Source organism: Cucurbita moschata, unplaced genomic scaffold, assembly GCF_002738365.1.
Source record: "Cucurbita moschata cultivar Rifu unplaced genomic scaffold, Cmos_1.0 Cmo_Scf00082, whole genome shotgun sequence".
In the NCBI taxonomy this organism is placed as follows: Eukaryota; Viridiplantae; Streptophyta; class Magnoliopsida; order Cucurbitales; family Cucurbitaceae; genus Cucurbita; species Cucurbita moschata.
The window spans coordinates 142,113-167,628 of record NW_019268598.1 but is presented as its reverse complement, the minus strand read 5'-3'; the positions used below and the strand labels follow the sequence as shown (position 1 = coordinate 167,628).

Below are 25,516 nucleotides of genomic sequence, written 5' to 3'. Positions count from 1 at the left end.
GCACTTTCCTAATTCTCCTTTACGTGATGTGTATTTTCAGTAATCAAATGAAAAGTAGTATATATATATAGAGATAGATACATGCATATATGTATGCACACAAGCACGGCATGGATTGTGTTTCTGCTGTTGTTTATGAAATGTGGATGCACTTTGACACATAAATCGATCATCCCACAAAGTGGAAACTATTAGGACTAATGACCAAACTTAGAAATGTGAGAAATTGAACTGTTCGTATTAGTTAGGTTTAATTATATGCCGTACTATCTCTTCCGTGTGATAACAAGTCCTTTTTTGTTTTGTTACAATTAATATTGTAATGACTCTGTTCTTTGAGTCGTGCGATTCTGTTTCTTTGTGTCATGGACCGTAGTACAGTAACAGTGACTCTTCTGAGTCATGGACCGTAGCACTGTAGCACAGTAACAATGACTCTTCCGAGTCATGGACGGTAGCACTGTAGCGCAGTAACAATGACTCTTCCGAGTCATGGATCGTAGCACTGCAGCACAGTAACAATGACTCTCTTCGAGTCATGGACTATTATACGATAATAACTTTGAACTTTTGAAAGCTCTGTTTGTAATCTTATATTAGAACTCACAAATTTATATTTATATATGGATTTGGATTGACTTTGTAAATACGAATGAGTAAATAAATTTAAAAAACAAAAAAAAAAACAAAAAGGAAAGAGGGAAATGACAGGCGCGTTAGCAGTGTTGTACACTCTGCTCATCGGCAGCATGTACAGAGGGCAGGCGACGAAAGACCTCCGTCCAAAGACCTCCGTCCAATCCCTCATCGAGACCACGCGAGAATAGAAGCGGGTGAGAGTTGATTATAGGCAGCTTGCCGGTTGAGGAAAAGGAACAAGGGATTCGAATTTGTCTAAGGGAGAAGCACCGGAGGTTGGAGACCAAAACCCATGCTCCCTATAAGAGAATTGGAACCCATGCTCCCTATAAGAGAATTGGAGTTCTAGATCCAGGGGCGTTTGACAGTCGATTTTGAACGAAAACAAACCGACGCGGGAAGTCGAATGGAGGGAGAACGCCAAGGTGCGTTCATGGGTTTTGAGAGCTTCTACAGCTAGATTCGCCTCTATCCTTCCTGGGTTGACCCGATTTTAGTTGTTGAAAGAGGGAGAATCAAGCAGGGGTTAGTTCTACCCATTAAATGACACATTGGAATTTTAGATTTAGCTATGCTCGCAGTATACATAAAAGTATGATATAAGAAGATGCTTTCCAGGTAAGTGGCACCTTGAAACTTTGGATTCAGCTACGCTCATAGTATGCATGAGAGTGTGATATAATAAGCATGTCAAAGAAACTTGAGTATGAAATGAGTTGGTTTGACGTATGTAAGAGTAGGTTAAACGTTATGATGCACGCATGACTTTAGTATGATATAAAGCATTAAAGGTTTGAGCATAGGATGATACCTGTTGACTATTATTATGCGTGTTTACTAAATGTGTACGCATTGTATTATGAATTAAAAATTATAACTAGGTTTTCATGTTTAGATCACTATGTTATGTCTCTATTACATAGATTGGGGATGTTAGTGGTTATACGGGGACAATTAGGGATTCACCAACTAACCCATAGGCGTAAACCTGACTCAGTGTCAGGGGTATGAAGAACTAGCCTATTTTATGAACTACCCTACTTTATTGTTGATGGTACTCGTGGGGGAATTATAAGAAGTTTGCTAGTTAATTTCCTATTAGTGAACATGTCATGAGTGGCAAGGGTCCACAGTGGTACATTAGAGTTGGTCGATCTTACGACTCTTGATTTATTGTTCATGCATATGAATTAGTGGTTATACAGAGACGATTAGGGGTTCGCCAACTAAACTCTAATCGTAAACCTGATTCGGTTGTCAAGGGTCCGAATAACTATAAAATTGGTCTATTTTATTTTTGAGAAGTTTGGTCGTTAGTTCCTTTAAGTGAACTTGTCATGGTGGCGAGGACCTACATTAGTATACTTGAGAATTGGTCAAATCCTAGAATGCATGAACATTGAGTACTAAGGACGCGACTCGAAGACTTAGAGATATTATGATGATGACGACGAGAGACTAGCAAAAATGACTAACCAAGAGACTCATAGAGCTTAAAATATTTTGAGCCCCGGAGGTCCAGATAGGACCAAGAACCAAGAAATAGAATGAGTAACCTAGGGTGTAGCTTAAGAGGCACCTATATTGGGGAACAAATCCCCAAATGAGAATAAGATACGAAAGAAGCTAACTAGAATAAATAAAAATTGATAAGGAACTATGAACTACCAGCAAGCTAGTTACCGAGTATATTTTATATATTCGCCTCTGCTACCTTGACTTTCTTTCAAATTAGACATGATGTAGTGGACATAATGAGGCGCACACGAGCTAGGGGCTATGGAGTTTTGGGCTAGATCGATGTCGTATACCCCATTAATATGTTTCCTTTATTAACCCTTTATGTCTTTGTATTTCTGGATTTTACGAATTACGTGTGTCATGTTCTTTTGTGTGTATGTCATGTGGGTCGTCAGTTTGTGCTATATTTCAAAACAATGTCGTATTAAATCTAAATTTTCTTTATGTGCATGCACGTTTAAAAATTTTAAATCTTACGCATTTTTACTTATTCCCACTTCCATGAGAACGATATGTGGCTTGAGTTCCTCGAAAAGCCGGTCGTTATTATACTTCCTTAAAAGGGTTACCAGCTCAAAGAACTTTTTTTCATTTAATATTCACACACAGAGATTTTGTTATAGAACATGCTACATAAAAACCGTCAAATTATTTAAAATGGCTTTATTAATCTTTCATTAACCTCCTATGATCAATATACACACCACTATAAACCTGCGTAGAAAATTCCTCGAACATCTCGCTTATAAAAACCAAATGTGAGCACTAGTGAGTCCGAAAACAATACATAACAAGAAAATGTTTGAAACATTACCCTCCTTCAATCGTTTTTTGTTTCTAAAAAAATACATGTGCGCAGACTGAAAAACATTACGGCATGTAAAATCTTGGTCTAATAACTTATGTGTGCCGTGTTTTAGTCCACCTCAACTCTACTAAGTACTTCTATCCATAATCTTAAGAACAGGTTCACGACTCAAGCTCGTTGTATTTGTTGAAATCAATAACTCGTGTTGATACTAATACTAAAAAATCTCAAATACTTCGTCCAACTTTAATTCTAAATTCTTACTTTTTTTTCTTTTTTACTGGTTTTCTCCTTTCAATTAGATTAATCAATTTCACGTATTATTTTGCTGTTTAATACCTACTTGAGTTAGGTAAGATTGTCAACATAAAATTCAACGATCTAAGCCATTCTACGAACTTTAAATTTATATCAAGACGTTTAAATCTTCGGCTCGATTCCGTGAGTAATACATATAATAAATGATTTGACCGTCATATTCGTAGCATTAATTATTTCTTCAAAATAATATATAAATAAAATAATTTTCACCATTATTATCCCTAGCTACTATCATTTTTTTTTTCATACATTAAGAGATAAAAACATTGAATGATAATTCCTAACCATTTTTTCACTACCCAAATAATGCCTTTAACAATTTATCCTCTATTTTATTAATTTTTCTTTTCCACATATAAAATTTTAAAAATACCCTAAATTTTTTAAAAATATTTAAAAAATAGCATCAGTAATTTTTTTTTTAATTTTATGAGTATTTTTTAAATATGGTTCTTAGGTAAAAGTATTTTTGATATTTTTAAAAAAAAAATTGAAAGATACGGATAAAACTTTTTAAAATTCAAGAAAACACTGAATTTTTTATTTTTTTTTTAAAAATTCATCCAAATAGAAAAAAAAATAATAATAACTCAACAAAATTTTTACGATTTTAGTTAGGTAGCCTGAATTGATCAAATTATGGATCGTTTTGATAAATTTTCAGAGGAATAATTAAAAAAACGTGACGAAATCACCTGAATTTTAAAAACTATATGACAAAATTATATTTTAAAATTTACATATTTCACAAATTAGTTTTTATTTATTAAAACTTTATTTGAAAAATTACTATATAGAAAGAAAAAAAAAGGAACAAATAGAACCCAATGAAAACGATGTCGTTTTGTGTGGGTCTTATCATCCCAACTCCAAGGTTATGGGCTTACCCTTCCCATCTCATCGCCACGCTACAAAACATCATAATATTTATGTTTTTTTTTATTTATTTATTTCTTCGAGAAAAAAAAAATAATAAATAAAAACCAAATTATTGTTTTTGGTTTGGTTTTCCGTTCGTATCTTCGAGAAAAAAAAAATAATAAATAAAAACCAAATTATTGTTTTTGGTTTGGTTTTCCGTTCGTATCTTTTGGCTATAAGAACGTTTCTTCATCTCTCTGCTCGTCTCTCTCTCTCTCTCTCTCTGGATTTGTCACCTTCGCTCTAAATCGTCGACAGCCACCGCATCACCNTTCTTCGAGAAAAAAAAAATAATAAATAAAAACCAAATTATTGTTTTTGGTTTGGTTTTCCGTTCGTATCTTTTGGCTATAAGAACGTTTCTTCATCTCTCTGCTCGTCTCTCTCTCTCTCTCTCTCTCTGGATTTGTCACCTTCGCTCTAAATCGTCGACAGCCACCGCATCACCTCTCTCTCTCTCTCTCTCTCTGGATTTGTCACCTTCGCTCTAAATCGTCGACAGCCACCGCATCACCTCACCGGAACAACCTCGCTTCCATCGTCGTCCCCTCTCCTTATACGGTATACTACGGTTGATTTTAATTTCTTTGTTTTTATGCATAAATTTGCAACACAATATGATTACTGGATTTTGTTGCTGTGTGGAAGCTTCACCAGTTTCAATTGAATTGCGTTTTATCTTCACCAGATCGTTTCCGGATTTTATGTTTGTGTAATCGAATGTTTGGAATGTGAAATCTGTTGTTTGGTGGGACCTATAACGATTAATTGCGCGACTGGATCTGTTTCCGATTTAGAGATCTGTGGTTGGGAGGGATTTTGTGATGGCGGTTGTGACTCTTTTTCTTTAGGAAGTTGTTATGGTAATTTTCTATGGGTTCTATCCCATTGGTTGGAAATTTCGGTGGCTATTTTTCTTTTGTTATATTCGAATTCAGCTCTCTAATTGGTCGTGGCAATGCTTGTGAAGATTAGAGTGCCTTTGGAAGGTTTTCCGCGTTCCCAAAAAACTTGGATGTGTGAAAGTAGAGTTGGTATCACTCTTTTTTTCCGAATTGATATGTTCTTCAGAGAATGTTCTGATCTGGAAACAACGTTTTTTATTTTTTAATGATTATGTGGTAGAAAGATTGTGCAAGAAATGCATCACCATAATTCTGTAACTCCCATCATCATTGTCTAATGACTATAATCTAGTTCTGGTCTAGATGTAGCAAATAGATTTTTTGCTTATATTGGATTTGTTCAGGAGATTAGACATAGTTTAACTATGGTATTTTCGCATTTCATTGAAGATTATAAATTGGTTTCTCATCAGTTTACCTAAAAACACAACGGATCTCCTTTTCGGGATTCTAGGACAGGGACACTTATGTGTATTATACATGTATGTTTATAGCATGTTGTGAATATTTTCTTTGCCAGTTGAATGCTTGGAAGCTCTTTTTGGAATATGCAGCTTGCTTCCCCGATTATAAGTGTTGCATCTTTACAGAATTCTTATGTAGCTAAACACCAATCGAATTTGCGCATTATGTATTATTTCTTCCTTTTTTTTCTCACTTTTTTTCTCCAAATACTCTCTTGTAGTTTGTTCTTTTATGACTATTTCAGTTTTATCTTATCCACGGGGAAATTTGAACTTACGATCTCCCTTTATTTCTCCATTTAGATTTCTTTTTTAAAACTAATTTTATATAAGGACTAACAGGTATCTTACTAACTATTTACTGAGTTTTGTTTAGTTCTTAAAGCTTACTTGTTGTGCCTATTTAAACTGGTTGATTAGCCTATTTGTTTAGCTACATTTCAAGCTGTATGGAGCATGTATACGTTAGTTTGGGTACCGTCCTCATGTTTGATATGTACTGAAACTATTGATACTTGTACTTGTTAAGCACAATAGACATTTGTCAAATACTCGAATATGGATGTGTTAGATGACTGTTGGTTGACACTCGACAGTGAATGGCAGATAATTTCTGAACACTTGAACTGAAGTGTTAATCTAGAAAATAGAAATAATATTAAGGGACATAAAAAGTAAGAGAAATTATAAAAGCATATAAGTGCATAAGCATTATTGACATAATTTTTTTTATAAGCTGTGAAAAGTTTTTTAATATTGTCTGGCATATTCTAAAAGATATTGTTGTAAATGTGTCATGGCTGTTTCCATGTCCTAGTTCATTAGACAATGACATGTCATTGTGATTGTGCCTTGTTTGTGTCCCATGCCATGTCTATGCTTCTCTGTTACTGGCTAATACTTGATATAAGTTGGAAATGGAGAATTTATAAGTACTTTTGTATTAAATAATATGAAACTCATGAAGCGCCTAGACATGATCATCTTACTTGATAGAGCCACCTTGAAAAGCACTAGCTTGATGCATCCACCTCGAAAACGCCTTTTGGATGCAAGGATTTTTTTTTTTGGATAAGAAACAATTTCATTGATTAAATGAAATGATTCAAAAGGGAGTAAACCCATCTTAAGAGATTACAAAAAGCTTCTCCAATAAGTTTATGCAAGGATAATCAAATTATTGTGACATTAAAATAAAAGAAAAAAGAAGATGTTAATGCAGGGATAGTCAAGGAGGAAGTTTGGGTTGGGAAGTCGTTAAGCATCCAGTTGATGCTAGTTTTTATTTTGTTAGTTATTGACTTATTATTATCTGTTCTTGCTGTTATGTAACATTGAAAAGCTCCTTGAGCCATCTATTCCTTCTCCAGAAAATATTTTTGTACTTCACTTGTTACCGTTTGTTCTATTAATTCCTAATGTACTCAAAATATTCTTAACCAGAATAGGTTTCCTGTTGTTATGTGAAGTTTTGGCATTTGAGTGAGTCATTAGAAGCAGAGAATGGTTAAAAGGTTCATACTCTCTTTCCATGCATTTTTTTCTATTCATTTTCTGATATCACTGAGAAGAAACTCTTATATACAACTTCTATTAATCAGGCATGGAGTGTTTTGATTATCAAGCGATATCATGTTGCAGTGCATAGGGGGATTTTTTGCTTCCCTAGTAAGATGTTGTGATCTTGAATTGTATAAGCAATCAAGAGGTCTCGACGATCCTGAACTTCTTGCGAGGGAGACTGTGTGTATGTTTTTAATTTTCATTCCTTCCATTGTCTATTTATACCTCTGAAATGCACACAATTCATATTGTCACATCTACTTGATGTCCAGTGAACCTAAAACTAAAATTGGAAGTTGGTGACCATAATGAATTGGGCTACCATAATGAAGTGTGATACAACTCTAGTCATCTGTTATCTTCTCAGAAACAAAAACCGTAAATTTTATTAAATGATGCTAGTTTTCTACAACATGCAGTCAGTGTAAGTGAAATAGAGGCACTATATGAACTCTTCAAGAAGATAAGCAGTGCCGTGATTGATGATGGCCTGATCAATAAGGTATATATGCATCCTTTTCTGCCATTGGTTAGGGATATTAAGATTTGTAGCTTATGCAAAACTTTTACCATATTTTGGACCTGACATCCTTTCTTCATACAATGTATTAATCCTTGTACGTTTGTATTTGCTGATTTTCGTTGGTTCTTTCTTGAAGTTGTTTGTTGTACTGTTATGCTGTAGGAGGAGTTTCAACTTGCATTGTTCAAGACGAATAAAAAAGAGAGCTTATTTGCAGACAGGGTACTTTTTGACATTGCCTTTTCTGTTGCATGGACTAGATCTATTAACTCATTTTTTTACCAATATCTCTTGTATAAACTTCTTATACTTTTTTGCTTTTATTGTAGGTGTTTGACTTATTTGATACAAAACACAATGGAATATTAGGCTTCGAAGAATTTGCTCGTGCGTTATCTGTATTTCATCCGAATGCCCCAATTGATGATAAAGTTGAATGTACGTTATGTATAGTAAAATGATAAAATATCTGGAACAGTTGTCATGCTGGTTGTTAAGACGTTTATACTATGATTGGAACCCTTATGTCTAACTATATCCTTTTGCCTTTACCTTATAATGCCATGTTTTCAGTTTCTTTTCAATTGTACGATCTTAAGCAGCAAGGTTTTATTGAGAGACAAGAGGTAATACTTTCTTCCTAGTGATGTAGGTTTCCGGTTTTTTATCCCAACTTTCCTACTACAGAGTTGGTTTTTTTGTTGTCCTTAGGTGAAGCAAATGGTTGTGGCTACCCTTGCAGAATCTGGTATGAATCTTTCGGACGATGTTATTGAGAGTATAATTGATAAGGTACTCCTCTATCCGTTTAGCTCTCAAAAGTCTGATGAATTTACTTAGAGGTCTTATTCTAGATTATTTATGTGCTTTTGTATTGTATGCATAGAAAATTTTAATTTTATTAATACTTCTAAACCTTGGAGTATGTTTTAGACCTTTGAGGAAGCTGATACAAAACATGACGGAAAGATTGACAAGGAAGAGTGGAGAAACCTTGTTTCGCGACATCCATCTCTCTTAAAGAACATGACCCTTCAATATCTCAAGTAAGTCCATTTTTGCTGAACTGAAACATTGGAAAATCATAATCATATACCTTAAGTCAGTGCTTGTTTGTTTTTGTGTAACGTCGTTGGGAATAACGAAAGAGAACTCTGTCACATATCCTGTTTTGTCGTAAAAAGACACGGTCTCATAAAGTGAACTATAACTGAACTTATTGGCACTTGCTATGTGTTATATAAGCTGGGCGTTGTTTCTGGGCAGGGACATCACCACAACTTTCCCAAGCTTTGTCTTCCATTCACAAGTCGACGATACCTGAAGTTGTGACTGTGATCGTGTTCGTGATCTTATTGGATCATGGTTTGCCCAACTGTAAATGCTGTTGGCCACTTCTCAGAGGAGGGGCTAATATTGAATTTTCACTTCGCATGGGTTGCTCCTTTGGTCATTTTCGGTCTAGTTTCTTCAGTGACTGAACTTTTGTGTTTTAAGCACTAGACAAGCAGAACTCTGGTTGCTTTTGTTTGCATTCTTGGCTGAGTTTGAGCATATAGGCTGATGAAGCTAATCCCTCATCTAGAAAGTATTCAATGTTTCATCAGCAGTCATCATTTGTTTTCTTCTTTCAAATTCAATATTAATAGTGATATTGATGTGATGTGATATTTGTCGCCTTTCAATTTCCAGTTGTTGATTGATCGTAATTGGTACTAACTGAGTGTGTCCTGTTTATGTCAATATGGATGGGGGCATAAATACTCGGTGTTTTTGGATAAGTTATGTTCAAACAGGCACCAAAATGCTCCATTGAGGAAGCTTGATGACGCCAAGGGAATCAGCTTCGATCTTCAAAGGTGGGTTCTTCCCTTCCCAGGACTTCTCTAAATTCCTTGTAAAATAAAGAATTGTTGTGGGTGCAGGGATTTATTGAAGATCATTTTGGATCCCAAGAGAGGGCGTTTGGGCGAGTCCTTGAAAGTGAATGCTCATGCTATTGCCCTATTGCCCGCTCTTGGGATCCAAAGGCTCCTCTTGGATGCTTATGTATTCTCCCTTTTCCACCTTTCATCTATGGGGGGAAAAAATTGTTCATTTTGCTTTCCTTTTGGGAAAATGGGCTCTTTTTTTACCCCATGAAATGTGAAAAGACATTTGTGCAAAATTCAAATTTCTCACCTTCCTTCCTCAAAAGTTCTATTTTCCTTTTGTTTTCTACTCCTCCAGTGAATCGTGTCGAAGTCATTTTTTATGTTGAGAAGTTTGCATTTGGTATTGATGAAACCTAGTTGAGATTCATCGGTTTTAAAGAAACGAATAGTAAGCAAGAATTTGGCAAATTCGTCATTTTTAAATTTTTTGGTTTAGATCTCGACCCTAGTTTTAGTGGGAGTTGAGATTGAGAATTTTCATAGTAACTAAATTCGGTAAGGTCATGGCTTCCATTGAGTATGTTCATTTGTGCTTGCCTATTATATTTTTCCATTTTGGTTAGAAAAGGTTTAATTATTGTAAATATTAAGTCTATATAGGCATGCCTATCATCCGAAACTAGCTCCTAAAATCCACGACAATTTTCCTACTACATTAACACATTCTCGCACATTCTCGCTAAGATAGAATTGTAAAATATATAATCCAAACGAACCCAACCCAATTGAAGTTGAGAAATATGTAGGCAGTTAGGCTTAGAGCCTTATACTTGGGGGATAATGGAGAGTTAGATAAGTTACACCCCACAAAAAAAAAAGTGAAATGGGGCTCATTTAAAAACAATGATGAGATGTGGAGGAGGTTAACGTCATGTATCCGAGGATAAAGAGCATATGAAAAATCTCATGAGAATTGTGATCTCCATATGCTAAAACCAAACTAGATGTAAAAAGCGAAAAGTGAAGAAGTACAACCTTAAATTTGATAACGTAGAGATGTGTACGGGACGAGGACTGAGGACCCTTTTCCATCTTCATATCCTATTTCGTTCTACATTCTCACAAAATTTTTCATTAATTTTTGTGAGGATGAAAACAAGAATTTCCATCGATAATTAAGGATTTGTTGTAAAAAAAAAAAATGTAGTGTTAATGTCAATATTTATGAAAAAAAATAATTTTTTTTGTTTATTTTTTTACCATTTTATTTTTGGACTAGAGGTGTTCAAAAGACTCAAAAAATCTAATTAACCTCACTCACTCAAACGGTTATAGTTCAAAGGGTTACTATTTATCATTTTTAACCACTCTTTGAAATGTAATTTTTCGAACTACATATTCCCACTCTATTGTAAATTTTAGTTAAATATTTAAACATAAATAAATAAGTCACCAACTAATATTTTACTTTTATTAAAATCACTCCAACATTTTCAACCGTAGGCTTTATGTTCATAATGATGTCATGCTTGCTTTTGGTAAGAAACAAATCTTAATTGAATCCATTTTTGCCCAACAAATCTTAATCGAATCCATTTTTGTCCTAAAACTTCGTAAAAATAAATTTATTCTAAAACTTGTTCGATGTACTTTTATCTTCAACAAGCGGTTCAGCGTTCAGAGTTCAATGGGCTCGATGTACTTTTATCTTCAACAAGCGGTCCAACGTTCAGAGTTCAATGTACTTTTATCTTCGACAAGCATATGGGTTCGATGTACTTTTATCTTCAACAAGCGGCCCAGCGTTCAATGGGTCCGATGTACTTTTATCTTCAACAAGAAGCATATGGATTCGATGTACTTTTGTCTTCAACAAGCGGCCCAACATTCAATGGGTTCGATGTACTTTTGTCTTCAACAAGCGGCCCAACATTCAATGGGTTCGATGTACTTTTATCTTCAACAAGCGGCCCAGCGTTCGATGTACTTTTATCTTCAACAAGCGGCCCAGCGTTCAATGTACTTTTATCTTCAACAACAAGCGGCCCAACATTCAATGGGTTCGATGTACTTTTATCTTCAACAAGCGGCCCAGCGTTCAATGTACTTTTATCTTCAACAAGAAGCGTATGGGTTCGATGTACTTTTATCTTCAACAAGCGACCCAGCGTTCAATGTACTTTTATCTTCAACAAGAAGCGTATGGGTTCGATGTACTTTTATCTTCAACAAGCGGCATAGCATTCAATGGGTTCTATCTTCAACAAGAAATCTTCAACGAGCGGCATAGCATTCAATGGGTTCTATCTTCAACAAGAAGCATATGGGTTCGATGTACTTTTATCTTCAACAAGCGGCATAGCATTCAATGGGTTCGATATACTTTTTCTTCAACAAGCGGCCCAGTGTTCAATTATCTTCAACAAGCGGCATAGCATTCAATGGGTTCGATATACTTTTTCTTCAACAAGCGGCCCAGTGTTCAATGCGGGTCGATGTACTTTTATCTTCAACAAGCGGCCCAGCGTTCAATGCAGGTCGAAGCATATGGTTGCCAGATTGGTTAAATGCGAAGAGTCTTGCAAACAATGTAGTTGGGGAATGGATGATTAGGCAATGATAGGATGCATCGGAATTTGAACCCTATAAGATGTCTTTCCATCGAACTCCACAGCAAAAACTTAGTTTTCAATTTTTTAGTACGATGGCTTAATGGTAGCATACTTGGTGGCATGTAAGGATCACTATATATTGCCTTAGTGTGTTCTTACGCCAATCCATAGGGATTACTGAATTTTAAGTGGATGAAAGAAATCAAATGGGATTACGTTACTACAAACAAATGTTTATTTTGAGATTGTCTCCAAGTATAAATCTGAATCTACATTTTATAAATTTCATCAAAATATATTTATCTTCTCCTATCATCCTCATATGCCCCTTCACTTTCTTTATCTTTTAAAAAGCCTAGGAAAGCAAGGAAGCCAAAGAAGAAGAATCCACCAGACCAGTTTCCTCCACCACCGCCACCTCCACCGCCGCCATCACCATCATCACGAGGTGGAAATCCAGAATCGCCATCATCCAGTTGCGGTGACTTCTCCTTGCCTGCAATTTTAGTTTTAGGTAACACAATGTATGGCTAAAAATAAGGCTTAGCAACAGCAACGTTATGATAACCTAGGACGATGCTGATGAATAGGTAAGAACATAGTGAAGCATGTTATTAGCAAGGAGTAACAGACGGTGATGTTCAGGTTGCAAGGCGATAACATGTGCATATGCTGCTGCTAGGAAGTTTGAAGTTTAAAGTTACTATTATTCATAAAATTTGCAAGTGATTGTTACCGGGAAGAACAGTGATTGTGGGAGCCTCTCTTGTAACAGTCTGGGTCTGCTCCGCTGCACATCTAGCATTCTGCAAAGAGACAGCGTTATTAAATATATACACACACATATAAACCCCTCCAAATATTATGTTCAAGTCTTTCACTATGCTTAAAACCTGATTTTGTTCTTTGCTATTGATTATTTAACAAAAACTCAAATCCATTTGAAAATCCACCACCCAGAAACTAATTGATTAGGTAAATGAAAAAAAAAATGTGGCTTCAACTATTTCTCATTTCTACATTTTTTTCTATTACAAGTAACCAAGCTTTTATTGAGAAAATATGAAAGTTTATATGGGCATATGAAAGAAACCAGTCCCCAAGGAAGTACAAAAGGGGCTCTAATCCAAAATAATAAGGCATAAGAATAAGACATAACTGATATTACAAAAGACATTAGCCATAGAGACCCAAATCAAGGTATTAATTAAACCTATCACATCCGCTTCAGGTAATTCACCCCGCTAAAAATTCGGATTCGGAAAAATTTTAAAACTCTCCCTTGGCATCTAAGCTTAGGATTGTACAGTAATGTTTTTGATATAGAACGATTACTACCAGCAGGGCTTTGAAGTAAACAGAGAACAGTTGAAATAAGGAAGCATTAAAAGACAAACAAATTAATAAGAACCAAATTACCAATGCAGCAAAACATATGAAAGCGTTGTTGTTCTTTCTAGTAGAATACAGAACGCCTCCCTTCGTCCCAGTGGATGGAATTGGTTTGAGAAAAACTGGTCCTGCTTTAGCAATCACAGATTGTCTCCTCCCATTAGGAGTTTGAAGTTGGACACTATCCCTTCTAAGAAGGAAGTCTTTGCCCTTCATTTTTCCCCAATGCTGACCCACTATTTTACAAAGACAATATTACAACTAAAGATCAAAGAAATCTTAAATTAATGGTAATATAACATTAATTTAAGCAAGAAACCAATACTTTTCAACTGAATAAGAAATCAATGTAACTACAACGGTATTCCAATACAAAAGATAATATAAGCTACTTAGTTCCATTTTTTAGTCTGAGAAGAAATATATTAAAACTTAAAGCATGAAGGACAACATAAGACCACAAGAAAAGGACATATATTATGCTACGAAGATAGAGACATTTGACAAATCATTATCACACCATTAGCAGCCATGGAAATTGACTGCTCCAATCAACCGAGTGTAAGTAAATATACATTCCAAAGAAAAAGCAAGATGTTATAGTCCATCAATAAAAATCCTGACTAAATAATGAGACCACTATATATATATATATATATACACCATTCATATGTACACACTGAGCACAGTGCACATAAATGTTATCTCGACAATCAGATTGCTTGAGTGCATCTATACCAGCTATTATTTGTTCCCAAACTTAATAAAGCATGATAGATATTGTTAGTATAAGATCATATAACATCTCTTTTCGTTTGGAATTTTGATAATTTGGGGACATTCTTGTAAGTCTGCTCTTTCTCCCTAACTAAACAAAAACCCTAACCTCAGTTACCAACATAGCTAACCTGACTAGGAAGAGGTCCACACGAAAGTCAACTTTTCCCAATATAGACCATCTATTCCTCTATTGAGTGTCCAATAAAGGTGGAATTTTCATAATGTCAAATTTGGAATTCTTAGAGCTTACTGAAGGATGTGAGATCCCTGATTTTCAGAAGTTTGTGCTTGGTGACTGAAAATAAAGGACGATTTCTACATGGAATTCCTTCTAAAGCTATTTTATGGCTAATTATAAATTTTTTATTTTTATGAAATGGCTAATTTTAGACTGAAAGGAACAATGGAATCCCTTCAAGATATCTTTAAAACTTTTGACAATTCCTTGGATTTCATACAGTACAGTACCTAATGCTGGAGTGACAGGCTACGAGTTCTGACATTAACTTACTTCTCCAATCAAATTAGACATGGGTTGCTTCTTATTTCTTATGTGTTCCTTTCTAAGGTAAGGTAAATGCCATATCCTGCTTCCCTTCTCTTGTACTTGTCTTTTTTTATTATTATTATTACAATTAAATCCATTCATTTCCACTTGCATCAAATCAATGAAACAATACGAAAATTAGTTGCTTGTACCTGGGGGTAGAAGAGTTAGCATGGCACCAGAACTTGTAGTAAGCATCTCCATCTTCGAGGGTAGATGACAACCTGACACTGTAAACAAGAATTTCTGAGATGAAAGCGCCAACAAGTTGCAACCTAAAAGAATGCATGTTATGTTATTAAGAACGTGAAATAAGAATAAAATGATAACACAACATAAAAAAAAAATTGTTTATCCGAACCCTATGCAATGCACAGTTAAGGAAGTTTTAAAATAACAAGGTTTTGTAAATTTCGAACATAAATGAAATTGCCTCTTATAAAATAAAAATAGTAACAGGAAAAAAAAAGGGAAGAATAAGAAGAAGCTATATGATAAAAGTGGATAATAATGATCTGTTTCATAAGATTACCACTAAATGAATGAAAAAGTATAAGATAGGAATCAAATCCCTAAACTCTAGAGCTGGTGTCAGAAGGCGCAGGCTAGAATTCGAACTCAGAAATTGTTGTAAGAGCTGGAGGATCTTTGGGATACTTTTTCAAAGCAGGAAATTCTTTCCAAAAGCAACCTAGAAACCTTGTAGGGTGGCTTCAACAAGCATGGGCCCTAAAAAAGGTGACTCAAATGAATACTTCAGAAAAATAAAATAAAATAAGAGAGATAATTGAATACAATGAAGCCCTGATTTGGCCGACTGCAGACGTAAGGAGGAGTTCGAGAAGCAATACAGTAGATATGAACTGTAGGTAAATCTTATTTGATTAGTCATTAGGTTGATTTTGGCATATGTTCAGATGATTTGATCTATCCCTCTTATTTGTCGTGATTTTATATAGTGTAAGAGAAAAAGGCCATGAAGGTTGTTCAGGAACCGAATATTTAGTTTCAAATCTTAAATCCTGGATTGAAACTAGAATCCCTAAGAGGTACTTACGATGGTAAATCATTTTGGCCCATACACTCACAGACATCGCAGACCTCAAAAGAAAAAAAAGCCATTTACAGTGTTAAGATATTCTGACTTGTTGATGGTATTGATGATTGTTTGCGTATAACTCATTTTAGTCCCTTTTTTGTATTCACCAAAACTGTTTTTCTATGAATAATAGAACTTCCCTTGAGAGAAAAATGATAGAATACAAAGTCACACGAAAACATATCCCACGAAAAAAGGAGCTCAAAATGAAATAAGACCTAAAGGATAATTACAAAAGACTTCGCTACTGAAGTGTAAGAGAAATGTGGAACATTACAAAGAACAAAACATAACTGAAGTCATCTCAAATCCTCTAAATGTTATATGGTTCCTCTCATGCCAAAGGCCTCACAAAACGATACCACCTAGCTCGCCACAGAAACCTCCCCTTCCCGGGAGGGGAGGGGTAGAGGAAACCCCATCCAAAAAGGACTGCAAAATAAGAGCCTTCCAAACACAAACAACATCACCATGAGGTGGAATGTTCTACACTATCACAAAATTAGAACATAAAGATCTTATCTTCAAAAGTCCTTTGCTTTTATCACCTTTCTGAAGAACTCTACACACAATCTCAAAAAACAAAAAATAAATCAAAACACCTTACCATTGCCTTCAAAATTCCAATTCACAAAAACTTCCAAAGGCCAGAACCATAGCCTAAGCTACTAGCCTCATTAGGTACTCGCTCCTACTGTAAACTGAAATAGTTATGATCCCAAAAACATGCGACCGCAAGAGAGAGAGAGAGAGAGAGAGGAATTCACCTCATTCCATAATGAGCTTCAATGAAATGTGATTCTAAAGTAGTACACATTTTGCAAGTGAACAGTCCTCGAGTGCTCGCTAGGATTGGATTCTCTAGTACCTTAGCAATTTATTATATATTAACTTAATAAACAGTGTAGAAACACCTCTCATTATGGCTTTTAGGTTGTTATGTGAGGTTTTTATTTTAATAAAGGTACCCTATTTCTTATCCAAGACAAAACACTTCGTATTCGACACTGATCAATCTCATCGGACAACAGGCCTCCTAGACCTACATTCTACAGCAGAAAAGCTCCATTAAATAAAAGAACCAAGCTTCTGCCCAAAACAGATTGGAATGAATTAACCGATCAATTTACCAAGTTTCTCTTTTGAAAGCAAGGGCAACGATCAAGGAAGAGAGAAAGGGTTACTTAACTTATAGTTAGAAATACTGAGAGAAGATTAGAGGCAAAAGTGTGGAGGCCAGCAACAATGATGGTGCGACAGCAGAAACCAACAGGAAATTGAGAGGATGATATTAGAATGGATTCAAAAGAGGATTTCATGGGAGGCAGAAAGCGTAGGAAGAGAGAAAGCAACAACGACAAAGGGGGGGCATGGAGGGGTCTGTCAATAGAAGTGGCTGAGAGGGTGAGATAAGCAAACATGAGGATTCTTTTTGGGATTCTTTTCATTCATAAAAGGCTAAGATAAAGATTTTTTATTAAAGTTTCTTTTTAATAATTTCAAATATTCAATTGAGAGTGATTTGAGAAAAATTATATCTTTCAAAAAATAAAATTCTTCATATTCTTATATGATTTATATTGCATAATTATATTATAATTGGTTTGGTTCAGTTTTCTTTGGTTAATATAATTTATTTTGAACCACTAACCAAACTGTCCTAAATGAAGTCAATTAGAACCCAACAATGACATTAACTAACTTAATTGAATCCGGATCAATTTGGTTCAGTTTCATGTGTCCTTGGTGTCATGTCAAGAGAGAACGAGTAATCATCTACAGATAAAGAAAACAACTAAAAGAACATGGTAAAAGATCACAAGAGGAAAGTCTAAAAGATAGTCAGAGACGGTATATTTGATTCACATTGTTCAAGTAAGTTTCAGCAAAAAAAACAAAAAAACAAAACTATTTAGCTACCTTACTAGCAGGCATCTCCACAATTGAACCAAAGCTAAAGAAAAAGGGGAAGAACTTGTTTATGTCCAGTCCAGATTGAGTGAGAGAAACTAACTTAACAAGACATACCCCAACACAAAATGAAATACCCTTGCATTACATTCTTCAAAATCACATGATATGAATGTTTCTATGAATTTACATAACTAGGTAACCCCCATACATGCCAAGTAAACTCTTAACATACGCCTTTCTAGTTTCTATTGACTTCGTGGGTTTCATGAACTTTAAAACAGAAATATAAAGATGATCAAGAATGCCCACTGTTTTATTGGTCTAATTCAGTTATTTTGAACTTGAAACCAATCAAAGTCTATTCGAGACCAAACATTGAGGTTTTTTTTTAATATTCTACATCAAACCGAAGTCTAGTTTCACTTTGATCTCTTTTAACTTCTTTTTATAATATTAACTAATTTGACATCAAATGAACACCAAAAACGCGATATCTTACACAAACTCTGATTTCTTAAAATTGTCATTGCTTTTTTATAATCTTGGTTGTACATAAGTTATTTACACCTAAAAAACCTCAAAAGGAGTATGACACTTCCACCGAGGAGTCCAGATGGAGATAAAGACTTCAGAGGGGAAAGAAAAAGGGAGAGAGATAGTGATGGCGTCCTCATCCCCTCTCCTTGCCCTAAAGTATTCCCCATACCAAGAAATCCCTGCTTTAGACGATTTCCCCCTTTACAGAAATCCATAAAAGAAAACTACAAAACAATAATCTGGGCTTTATTCCAAAATAAAAGCAGAAGCGTCTTCAAGTAATCAGAACCCTTAGGTCACACGGAAATTCTAGCATTCAAGCAATAACTCTAAATTCACATAGAAACCCACTTCAATCGCATCCAAAATACCAACACAAAAGCAAGAATAACCTCTCCAATTCAACGACAATGCGAAGCACAGGAGAAGAATTGGCTATACCACGAGAACTTACAACATAATTTTTCAATGTGGAACAACGGGAAACTATCAATACAAAGAAGCAGAACAGAAGTTACAGGAACCGAACCTTGAAGATACGACAGACCCGATAACCAACTCGATTCGTCCCTACAAAGTAGCGCAAATCCGTAACGCCAAAAGCTTTCGAGAGATAGAGAGAGAAGGAGGTTAGGCAGCGGAAGGACTCATTTGAAGGGAGATGGCGGCGAGCTCCAGGCGAGAATTCATGGAGATAAAGGCAGGAAGGAAGAGGCGGTCAAATATAAATTCCCTTTGTTTCGCCGCTCCGATTGGCGCAAGGATTATGGATAGAAATTATTTCCCTATTTAAAATAAATAAATAAATCTTAAATTTCTATTTACATAAATACCTCTAAAATTTCTCCAATATTATTTTTAAATTTTAAAATTTTAAAATTTAAAATACCTTCCAATATTCAAAATTTTCATTAATACCTTTCGTAACAGTTCGTGCCTAAGATTCAAAAACCGGATTCAGCACCTGATGCCCTCGATATTCCCCTGCAACATGGTCACAATATCTAACTTAGACTATCCCCACAGACCAACGCGAGTTTTTCCAGCATATTTGTTCTCACTCCCGTGCATTCTAGGAAAATTCTGATGATGTCACCCAATATAGAATTAGTCCATGTAAAACAAAGTTCTTATGATTAAGCCACTGAAAAATAAGATGCACCTTGTTCGTACAAGTAGTAACTTTCATTTTCTTTAAGCCGTTATTAGTTATCTTAACTTTTAAAATAAACTTGTGAAAATACATAAGTATTTTTAAACGTGGTACGGGTATTTCTTTTTAATTTTTTTTTAAAATTTTGAGAGTATTAATGAAACTTTTGAAAATAACTCATTGAAACTTTCATAGTTTTGTTTTTAGTTTCCTAAAAAGCCTTGTACCAATGAAAACAGTGTCCGTTCTTTAAGAGAAGATCATGGGCATACGAGTAAGGGACACTAAGCATGGGTCGTTACAATGGTATCAGAGAGTGATACCTCTCTCAATAAGATTTGGTTTGGGGACAAACCAATGCGGAAGGTAGTGGACATGTGAGTGAGGATAAAACATACTAGAAGGACTCGTGTTTATATGTGAGGATAGTCTTCACTCTTAAGCGAAGAGTAGATTCGGATTAGTTAGCTCGATTTCAATCTTTAATGCTCAACCCTAGTCGAGAGACCGAATCTTTAATGCTCAACCCTAATCGTCATCATTTATAATCAAAGAATATTTGTTGGAATATTTGTTGGTATAAGGTATTTTGAAGAAATCCAAAGCAATACTGCCAAAGCTAATGCTGAAAGTGGATAATATCGTATGATTCTTATAACCCAAATTAGAAGCTCGACGATCACAAAGCCATTGGTTTTAGAAGCCCAAAGGCGCCGGCGACTATCATCGCTTTAAGGGCACAGGAACCAACGCTCTGGTATGTTCATCATTCAATCATCTTGGTAATTTTTCCTCCATTTCTAAAATTCTACGCAATGGTGTGGCTTAAATTCACCAACGCGCTGTTTTTGATTGTTCGATTCGACGGTTTTGGGCCTTGATTTCCACAGAAGAACAGGGCTTTCAATTGGTGAGTTTCCTCCGTCATTTTATCTCCACTTTTTTTCTTATACATGGAATATTGTTTAATCGAGTTTCAAATAGTTTGATGTGTTGAGAACTTGAAAATCCAGTTTAGTTTGTCTGAATCTCTTTGGTACGAGGCCATTTGAAGAAATCGAAAGCAAAACTATGAAAGTACAGTAGTGATTCCTAGAACTTAACCTAATCTGTGCTGTAAACTGGAGTCTCATTTCTTCCTAAATTGGCTGGGAATGCTGTGCTAGTTGTTCTTCATGGGAGAAGTATTTAAGCCTTCTTCCATTGGATAGGAGAGAACTTTCTCTTTGAATAGAGGGTAGATGAAGCTCTGATTGTGCCTTGAAAAATATAGTTTAAACCATGGTTTCACTTGCACCATCCATACACATTGATGCTCAAGCTCTTTCTTGTCTGTCCATCAAGTGTTTAATCAAAATTAACTTATAAAATCTATGTACTCTTGATATGAAACAACTGAATTTCATTTATCTCTTGTGTTGATGCCATATATCAAATCACTGTTAAACAACTTTTGCGTTGTTAATGTGAGATCGTACATCGGTTGTGGAGGAGAACGAATCACTCTTTATAAGGGCGTGGAAAACTCTCCCTAACAAACACATTTTAAAACCTTGAGGGGAATTCCAAAAGGGAAAGCCCAAAAATGACAATATTGGCTGACTGGTGGGCTTGGACTGTTACAAATGCACATCGCCCCGTGTCTAGCTCTGATACCATTTGTAACGACATCTCCTCTTTTGCTTTAAGTTTGGTATTTCAAAACTATATCCTAACTATTGACATATCCGGCATGGCAGCTTCAGCAACAGCAGAAGTTTGTGATACAAATGCAGGACATAACAAGCGGAGATCTCCAAGTACTGCAAGCGTCATTCGACATTTACGGGCAGCAGCGAGCATTTTCGGGACGGATAGTGTGACGGTGAAGGTGTTTTCAGACAATGTTTTGGTGAGAGAGGTTCTTAAGGGTTGGTGGGGGTCTGATTCATGAAGGAGAATGGTTGTATTGGTGATGGTGATATGCCATTTTAGTGTCCAAATTTGAGCTGTCTGTATGAATAGATAGCCTGATTGAGTATCATACACAAACCCTCTCTATTGGCTCTCTATTGCTTCTTCTTTACGAGTTCTTGGCTCTCTGGTTGTTGACTTCCTTCCATCTGTACAGATTCAGTTATGTATTTGTGATTCTAAATAAAAGGGACTTTCGTCTCTGTTCGACCCGTCGGTCTAGTCAGTCCAGTGTTGAAGTTTTCCCATTTTAAAAAATGTCAAGTAGGTTCTTGAATTGTGTAATGTATTTAACCATTTTTTAAATTAAATCTAGGGCATAAAAAAATATTTCAATGATGTATTCCATAGATTATTAAATTTTTTTATTTTGGGTCTATAGATTCATAAATTTTTTTAGAAATATATATTATTATTATTATTATTATTTCAAAAAAAGAGGGAATAAATGGACATATATTTATTGAGGTTGCCATTTTTTAAAAGCTACAAATAAATTTATTGCATATATTATTCTTCAATTTTGTCAAAAAAAAAAAAAAAACTTCAACGTTTTAAACCTTTAAATTTCAATTAATAATTTGTTTTTTATTTTTTGTTTTAATCTTATCCAAATTAAAAAATTAAGAGAAATACAATTTTTTTATTATTATGTATTAATGTCATTACCTTATTAATTCAATTTCTAAATTTCAAAATATTACATTTTTATTCTTGAATTTTGAATTTAATTTTTATTTACTCCATAAATTGTTATGATTATACTTTTATTACTAAATAAGTAATTTGTTTTAATGGATTAATTCAAAATAATTGTGGTGTGGATTTTTTCGAAAAATAATGAAAGTTATTTAAAAATTAATTAATAAAAAATTAGCACAAACAAAATAGACATATAAACCAAATGAAAATTGAATTTGAAATTAAAAAATAAAAATATAATATTTTAAAATTTATAGACCAAATAAAAATAAAATTCTGAGACCAATAATGCAATTTTAAAATTTTTAATTTTATTATTTTGATGGAGAGATGGTTGGTGAATTAAATGGTGAGTTTTGAATTTGCATTATTTAATATTTTAAGTTATTTTAAAATAATGTTGGTTTTAAGAAACATTATTATTATTCAAAACTTTTATAGTCAATTATTTATCATTCATCCATGAATGAAACTCCCCATAAAAATAATATTCTATATTAATTTTTTTATTGGTTAAATGACCAATTTACCCTTACATACATGATAATCAAATATCCCGAAGAGAAAACAAATAAAGAATAACGTCTCTAGATCTCCTCTCTCTCTCTCTCTCTCGTATTTACAACAGTAATCAAATTTCAAACGAACTGAAAAAGTATCGCAATCACTTTCTCAATCCGAAGTTCATTGATTCATGGCAACAATCTAAGCCCAAAGGGTTTGCAATCGAGTTGATAGTAGCATGCTTTAAATATAAACGAACATAAGGCTTAGAATTGAAACAAGATGGCTACCTTTCGATCAAAATGGATACCAAGTTTAAAGATACCAACCAGAGAAAACAAGATGAACTAATAGAAATTTGAGTCTAAGTTGGACTTTTTCTTAAAGACGAGTGTTACAATAATTAACGGTTGGATTTGAAATAAATAGGAGTTATAATATGAAATCTATGTACAAAAATGTAACTGTCCATATTTAATGTATAATAACAAACTTTTGTAAATTTTAAAGTGCAACAACTTAGATTGAAAGTCAAATGGTTAGATTTTCAAAGCGTTACAATAATTAACCGTTCGATTTAGCATACTTTCGAGGCAAAAATAACAAGACCACGTCGGTTGAAGCTCTGATACCATGTTAGATAAACACGACTCTCCAAAATCGTATGATATTATCCACTTTGAACATAAACCCTCGTGACTTTGCTTTGGGTTTCTCCAAAAGGTCTCGTACCAATCAAGATAGGATTATTTTATTGTAATCCAATGACCATTCTTGGGACTTTCATCCAATAGTTATAATCCCCAAATTCTCCTGTCTCATTTACAACATGGTTACGTTACTTATTCCATGCTTCTTACGAATGAAAACTATCCCCATAGACCAACACGAGTAATTCTAATATGTTTTTTTTTTCCTCACTCACGTGCATCTCAAGAAAATTCCTAGAATATCACCCGACATAGAATTGCTCAAAGTATTTCTTACCGTGAGAGGTATTGCTCTAGACTCGTTTTGGGAGAGGTAACGCAAAACGAATAATTAATTTAAATTTATAGACGTATCGTTCTAGAATTGCTCAAAGTATTAATTAATTTAAATTCTAAGTTTAATGGAATTCTAAACTTTCCATTTTTAATCAGTAGTTAAATAAATAAATAAATAAAATAAAATAAAATAATCTATAATATATTACATTTTAAAAAAAAAAAAAATCATGTAATTGTAAAACGGTCGCAAAGTGGGAGTAGTTTTGGTAAGTGGTTGGTAATAATGTAACATAGGTGACTGCGCGTGGTTAACTATGTGCTGAACACCACGCGTAGGCTTCCCACGTGACGCGTTTACATGTGGCCGTTCATGCAAGTTTGGTGACAGTCCGTGACGTTAGCAACAAAGGACAGAGACTTGGGTCCGAATTTCCAATTCCTTTTTTGACCGGGTCCGACCGTCTTGCTTGCCGACCGGACACACAAACAAACAAACAAACACAATTTTTTTTTTTAAGGTTAAAAAATATATTTGATTTTTTAATTTTTGTCTAAAAAATACCGTGAAAAAATAAACAAAAAAAAATCTAAAATATATTCTTAAACTATTTTTTATAAATACCCTTAAAACTTAAAAAAAAAAAAAGAAAAAAAGAGTTTCAACAATAATTTTTTAAATTTCGAAAAGTTTCGTTAATATCTTTTTTTTAAAAAATTTAAAATTACGTTTATCGAACACATTTAAAAATATTCATAAACTTTTACAAGTAATAAAAAATTTAGAAATAATATATGAGAGGTTTTTAGACGGTTTTCTCATCCATAGTAGTAAAAAAAAAACTTAACTTTTCTTTACAAGATAAATGGTGTTAATAATGTTAATTTTAAAATTTATGACATGAATAGTAAAATGTATTTTTGAATTTTTAAAAAATTTGAAGGTCATTAATGAAATTTTATTAAAGTTTAAGATATTTTCAAAATATCGTTCAAATTAGAGGGTATTTTTAAAATAAAGTAGTACAATTTTTTGGTAATATTTTAATTTTTTTTTTTAAGTCTAAGAGAATAAAGTATAAAGTTTTAGGATAATTTATTAATTTAGTTATTTTTATTAAAAAAAGTTCATTTATTTTTTATTATTGTTACTTTGTAATGTGTGAATTTAATTTTTTTAAAATAAATTTTAAACTCAAAATTTTCACAAATATTTGTCATTTTTAATATATATATATATATATATGATTTAATGCTCAACTTTGTTATTTCAAACTTTTGATGGTGACATTGCTCTTTATGGAATAAAGTATTTTTAATTTCTTCCATTTTCATTCTTTCAATCATTGTAATATATATATATATATATATATATATATATATATATATATATCAACTTTATATTTTTATTTATATCTTAGTTAGTTTTTTTTTTTTTTAAATTTTGATTGGGTTGAATTTTTTAAAAATTAAAAACTCGAGGTCGATTCATAAGTTGACATTTTTAGTCCGGTTGAATAGGATTATAATTCAACTGTTGAATGATGGAAGTCCCACGTCGACTAATTTAGGGAATGATCATGAGTTTATAAGTGAGAAATGCTAACTCCATTGGTACGAGGCCTTTTGGGGAAACCCAAAGCAAAGCCACGAGAGCTTATGCTCAAAGTGGATAATATCATACCATTGTGGAGAGTCGTGTTCGTCTAACATCAATGAGGTATTAATTATTTATATAACAAAACAAGATTTAAGAAAATAGTTTATTTAGTCTCGAACGTCACTTTTCATTATAGTA

The 25,516-nt window shown here is 33.9% G+C and overlaps 2 protein-coding genes and 1 long non-coding RNA gene across 4 annotated transcripts; 2 read left to right on the top strand and 1 right to left on the bottom strand.

The window, feature by feature from the left end:
- Positions 1-4,656: 4,656 nt before the first annotated feature.
- Positions 4,657-9,374, top strand: LOC111438756 (calcineurin B-like protein 3). Its single transcript, XM_023076621.1, has 10 exons — positions 4,657-4,771; positions 7,023-7,093; positions 7,181-7,326; positions 7,562-7,644; positions 7,828-7,887; positions 7,995-8,103; positions 8,239-8,291; positions 8,377-8,457; positions 8,599-8,711; positions 8,932-9,374. The coding sequence occupies exons 3-10, from the start codon at positions 7,212-7,214 to the stop codon at positions 8,987-8,989; spliced, it is 672 nt and encodes a 223-aa protein (XP_022932389.1). The 5' UTR covers positions 4,657-4,771; positions 7,023-7,093; positions 7,181-7,211; the 3' UTR covers positions 8,990-9,374.
- A 2,959-nt stretch (positions 9,375-12,333) lies between these two features.
- On the bottom strand, positions 12,334-19,189 carry LOC111438781. Of its 2 annotated transcripts, XM_023076658.1 has the most exons (6): positions 18,950-19,187; positions 15,403-15,599; positions 15,023-15,100; positions 13,571-13,779; positions 12,888-12,957; positions 12,334-12,647 (listed from the first exon to the last, which is right to left on the bottom strand). In XM_023076658.1, the coding sequence occupies exons 3-6, from the start codon at positions 15,072-15,074 to the stop codon at positions 12,451-12,453; spliced, it is 528 nt and encodes a 175-aa protein (XP_022932426.1). In that variant the 5' UTR covers positions 15,075-15,100; positions 15,403-15,599; positions 18,950-19,187; the 3' UTR covers positions 12,334-12,450. The 2 variants fall into 2 exon arrangements, with proteins under 2 accessions (XP_022932426.1, XP_022932425.1); XM_023076657.1 differs by lacking the exon at positions 15,403-15,599 and having other exon boundaries at positions 18,950-19,189.
- Positions 19,190-20,337: 1,148 nt separating this feature from the next.
- LOC111438745 lies at positions 20,338-21,738 on the top strand. Its single transcript, XR_002709722.1, has 2 exons — positions 20,338-20,483; positions 21,313-21,738. It is a non-coding gene; the product is annotated as an uncharacterized LOC111438745 (long non-coding RNA).
- The last annotated feature ends 3,778 nt before the right edge of the window (positions 21,739-25,516 follow it).

Excerpts from the sequence above, each read along its gene's own strand:
- LOC111438756 (XM_023076621.1), top strand. The coding sequence starts at position 7,212 with ATGTTGCAGTGCATAGGGGGATTTTTTGCTTCCCTAGTAAGATGTTGT. Across the intron at positions 7,645-7,827 it reads ATGATGGCCTGATCAATAAG|GAGGAGTTTCAACTTGCATT; the intron begins GTATATATGCAT and ends GTTATGCTGTAG. Across the intron at positions 8,458-8,598 it reads TTGAGAGTATAATTGATAAG|ACCTTTGAGGAAGCTGATAC; the intron begins GTACTCCTCTAT and ends AGTATGTTTTAG.
- LOC111438781 (XM_023076657.1), bottom strand. The coding sequence starts at position 15,074 with ATGGAGATGCTTACTACAAGTTCTGGTGCCATGCTAACTCTTCTACCC. Across the intron at positions 12,958-13,570 it reads TCATATGTTTTGCTGCATTG|AATGCTAGATGTGCAGCGGA; the intron begins GTAATTTGGTTC and ends GTCTCTTTGCAG. Across the intron at positions 12,648-12,887 it reads CACAATCACTGTTCTTCCCG|GCAAGGAGAAGTCACCGCAA; the intron begins GTAACAATCACT and ends CTAAAATTGCAG.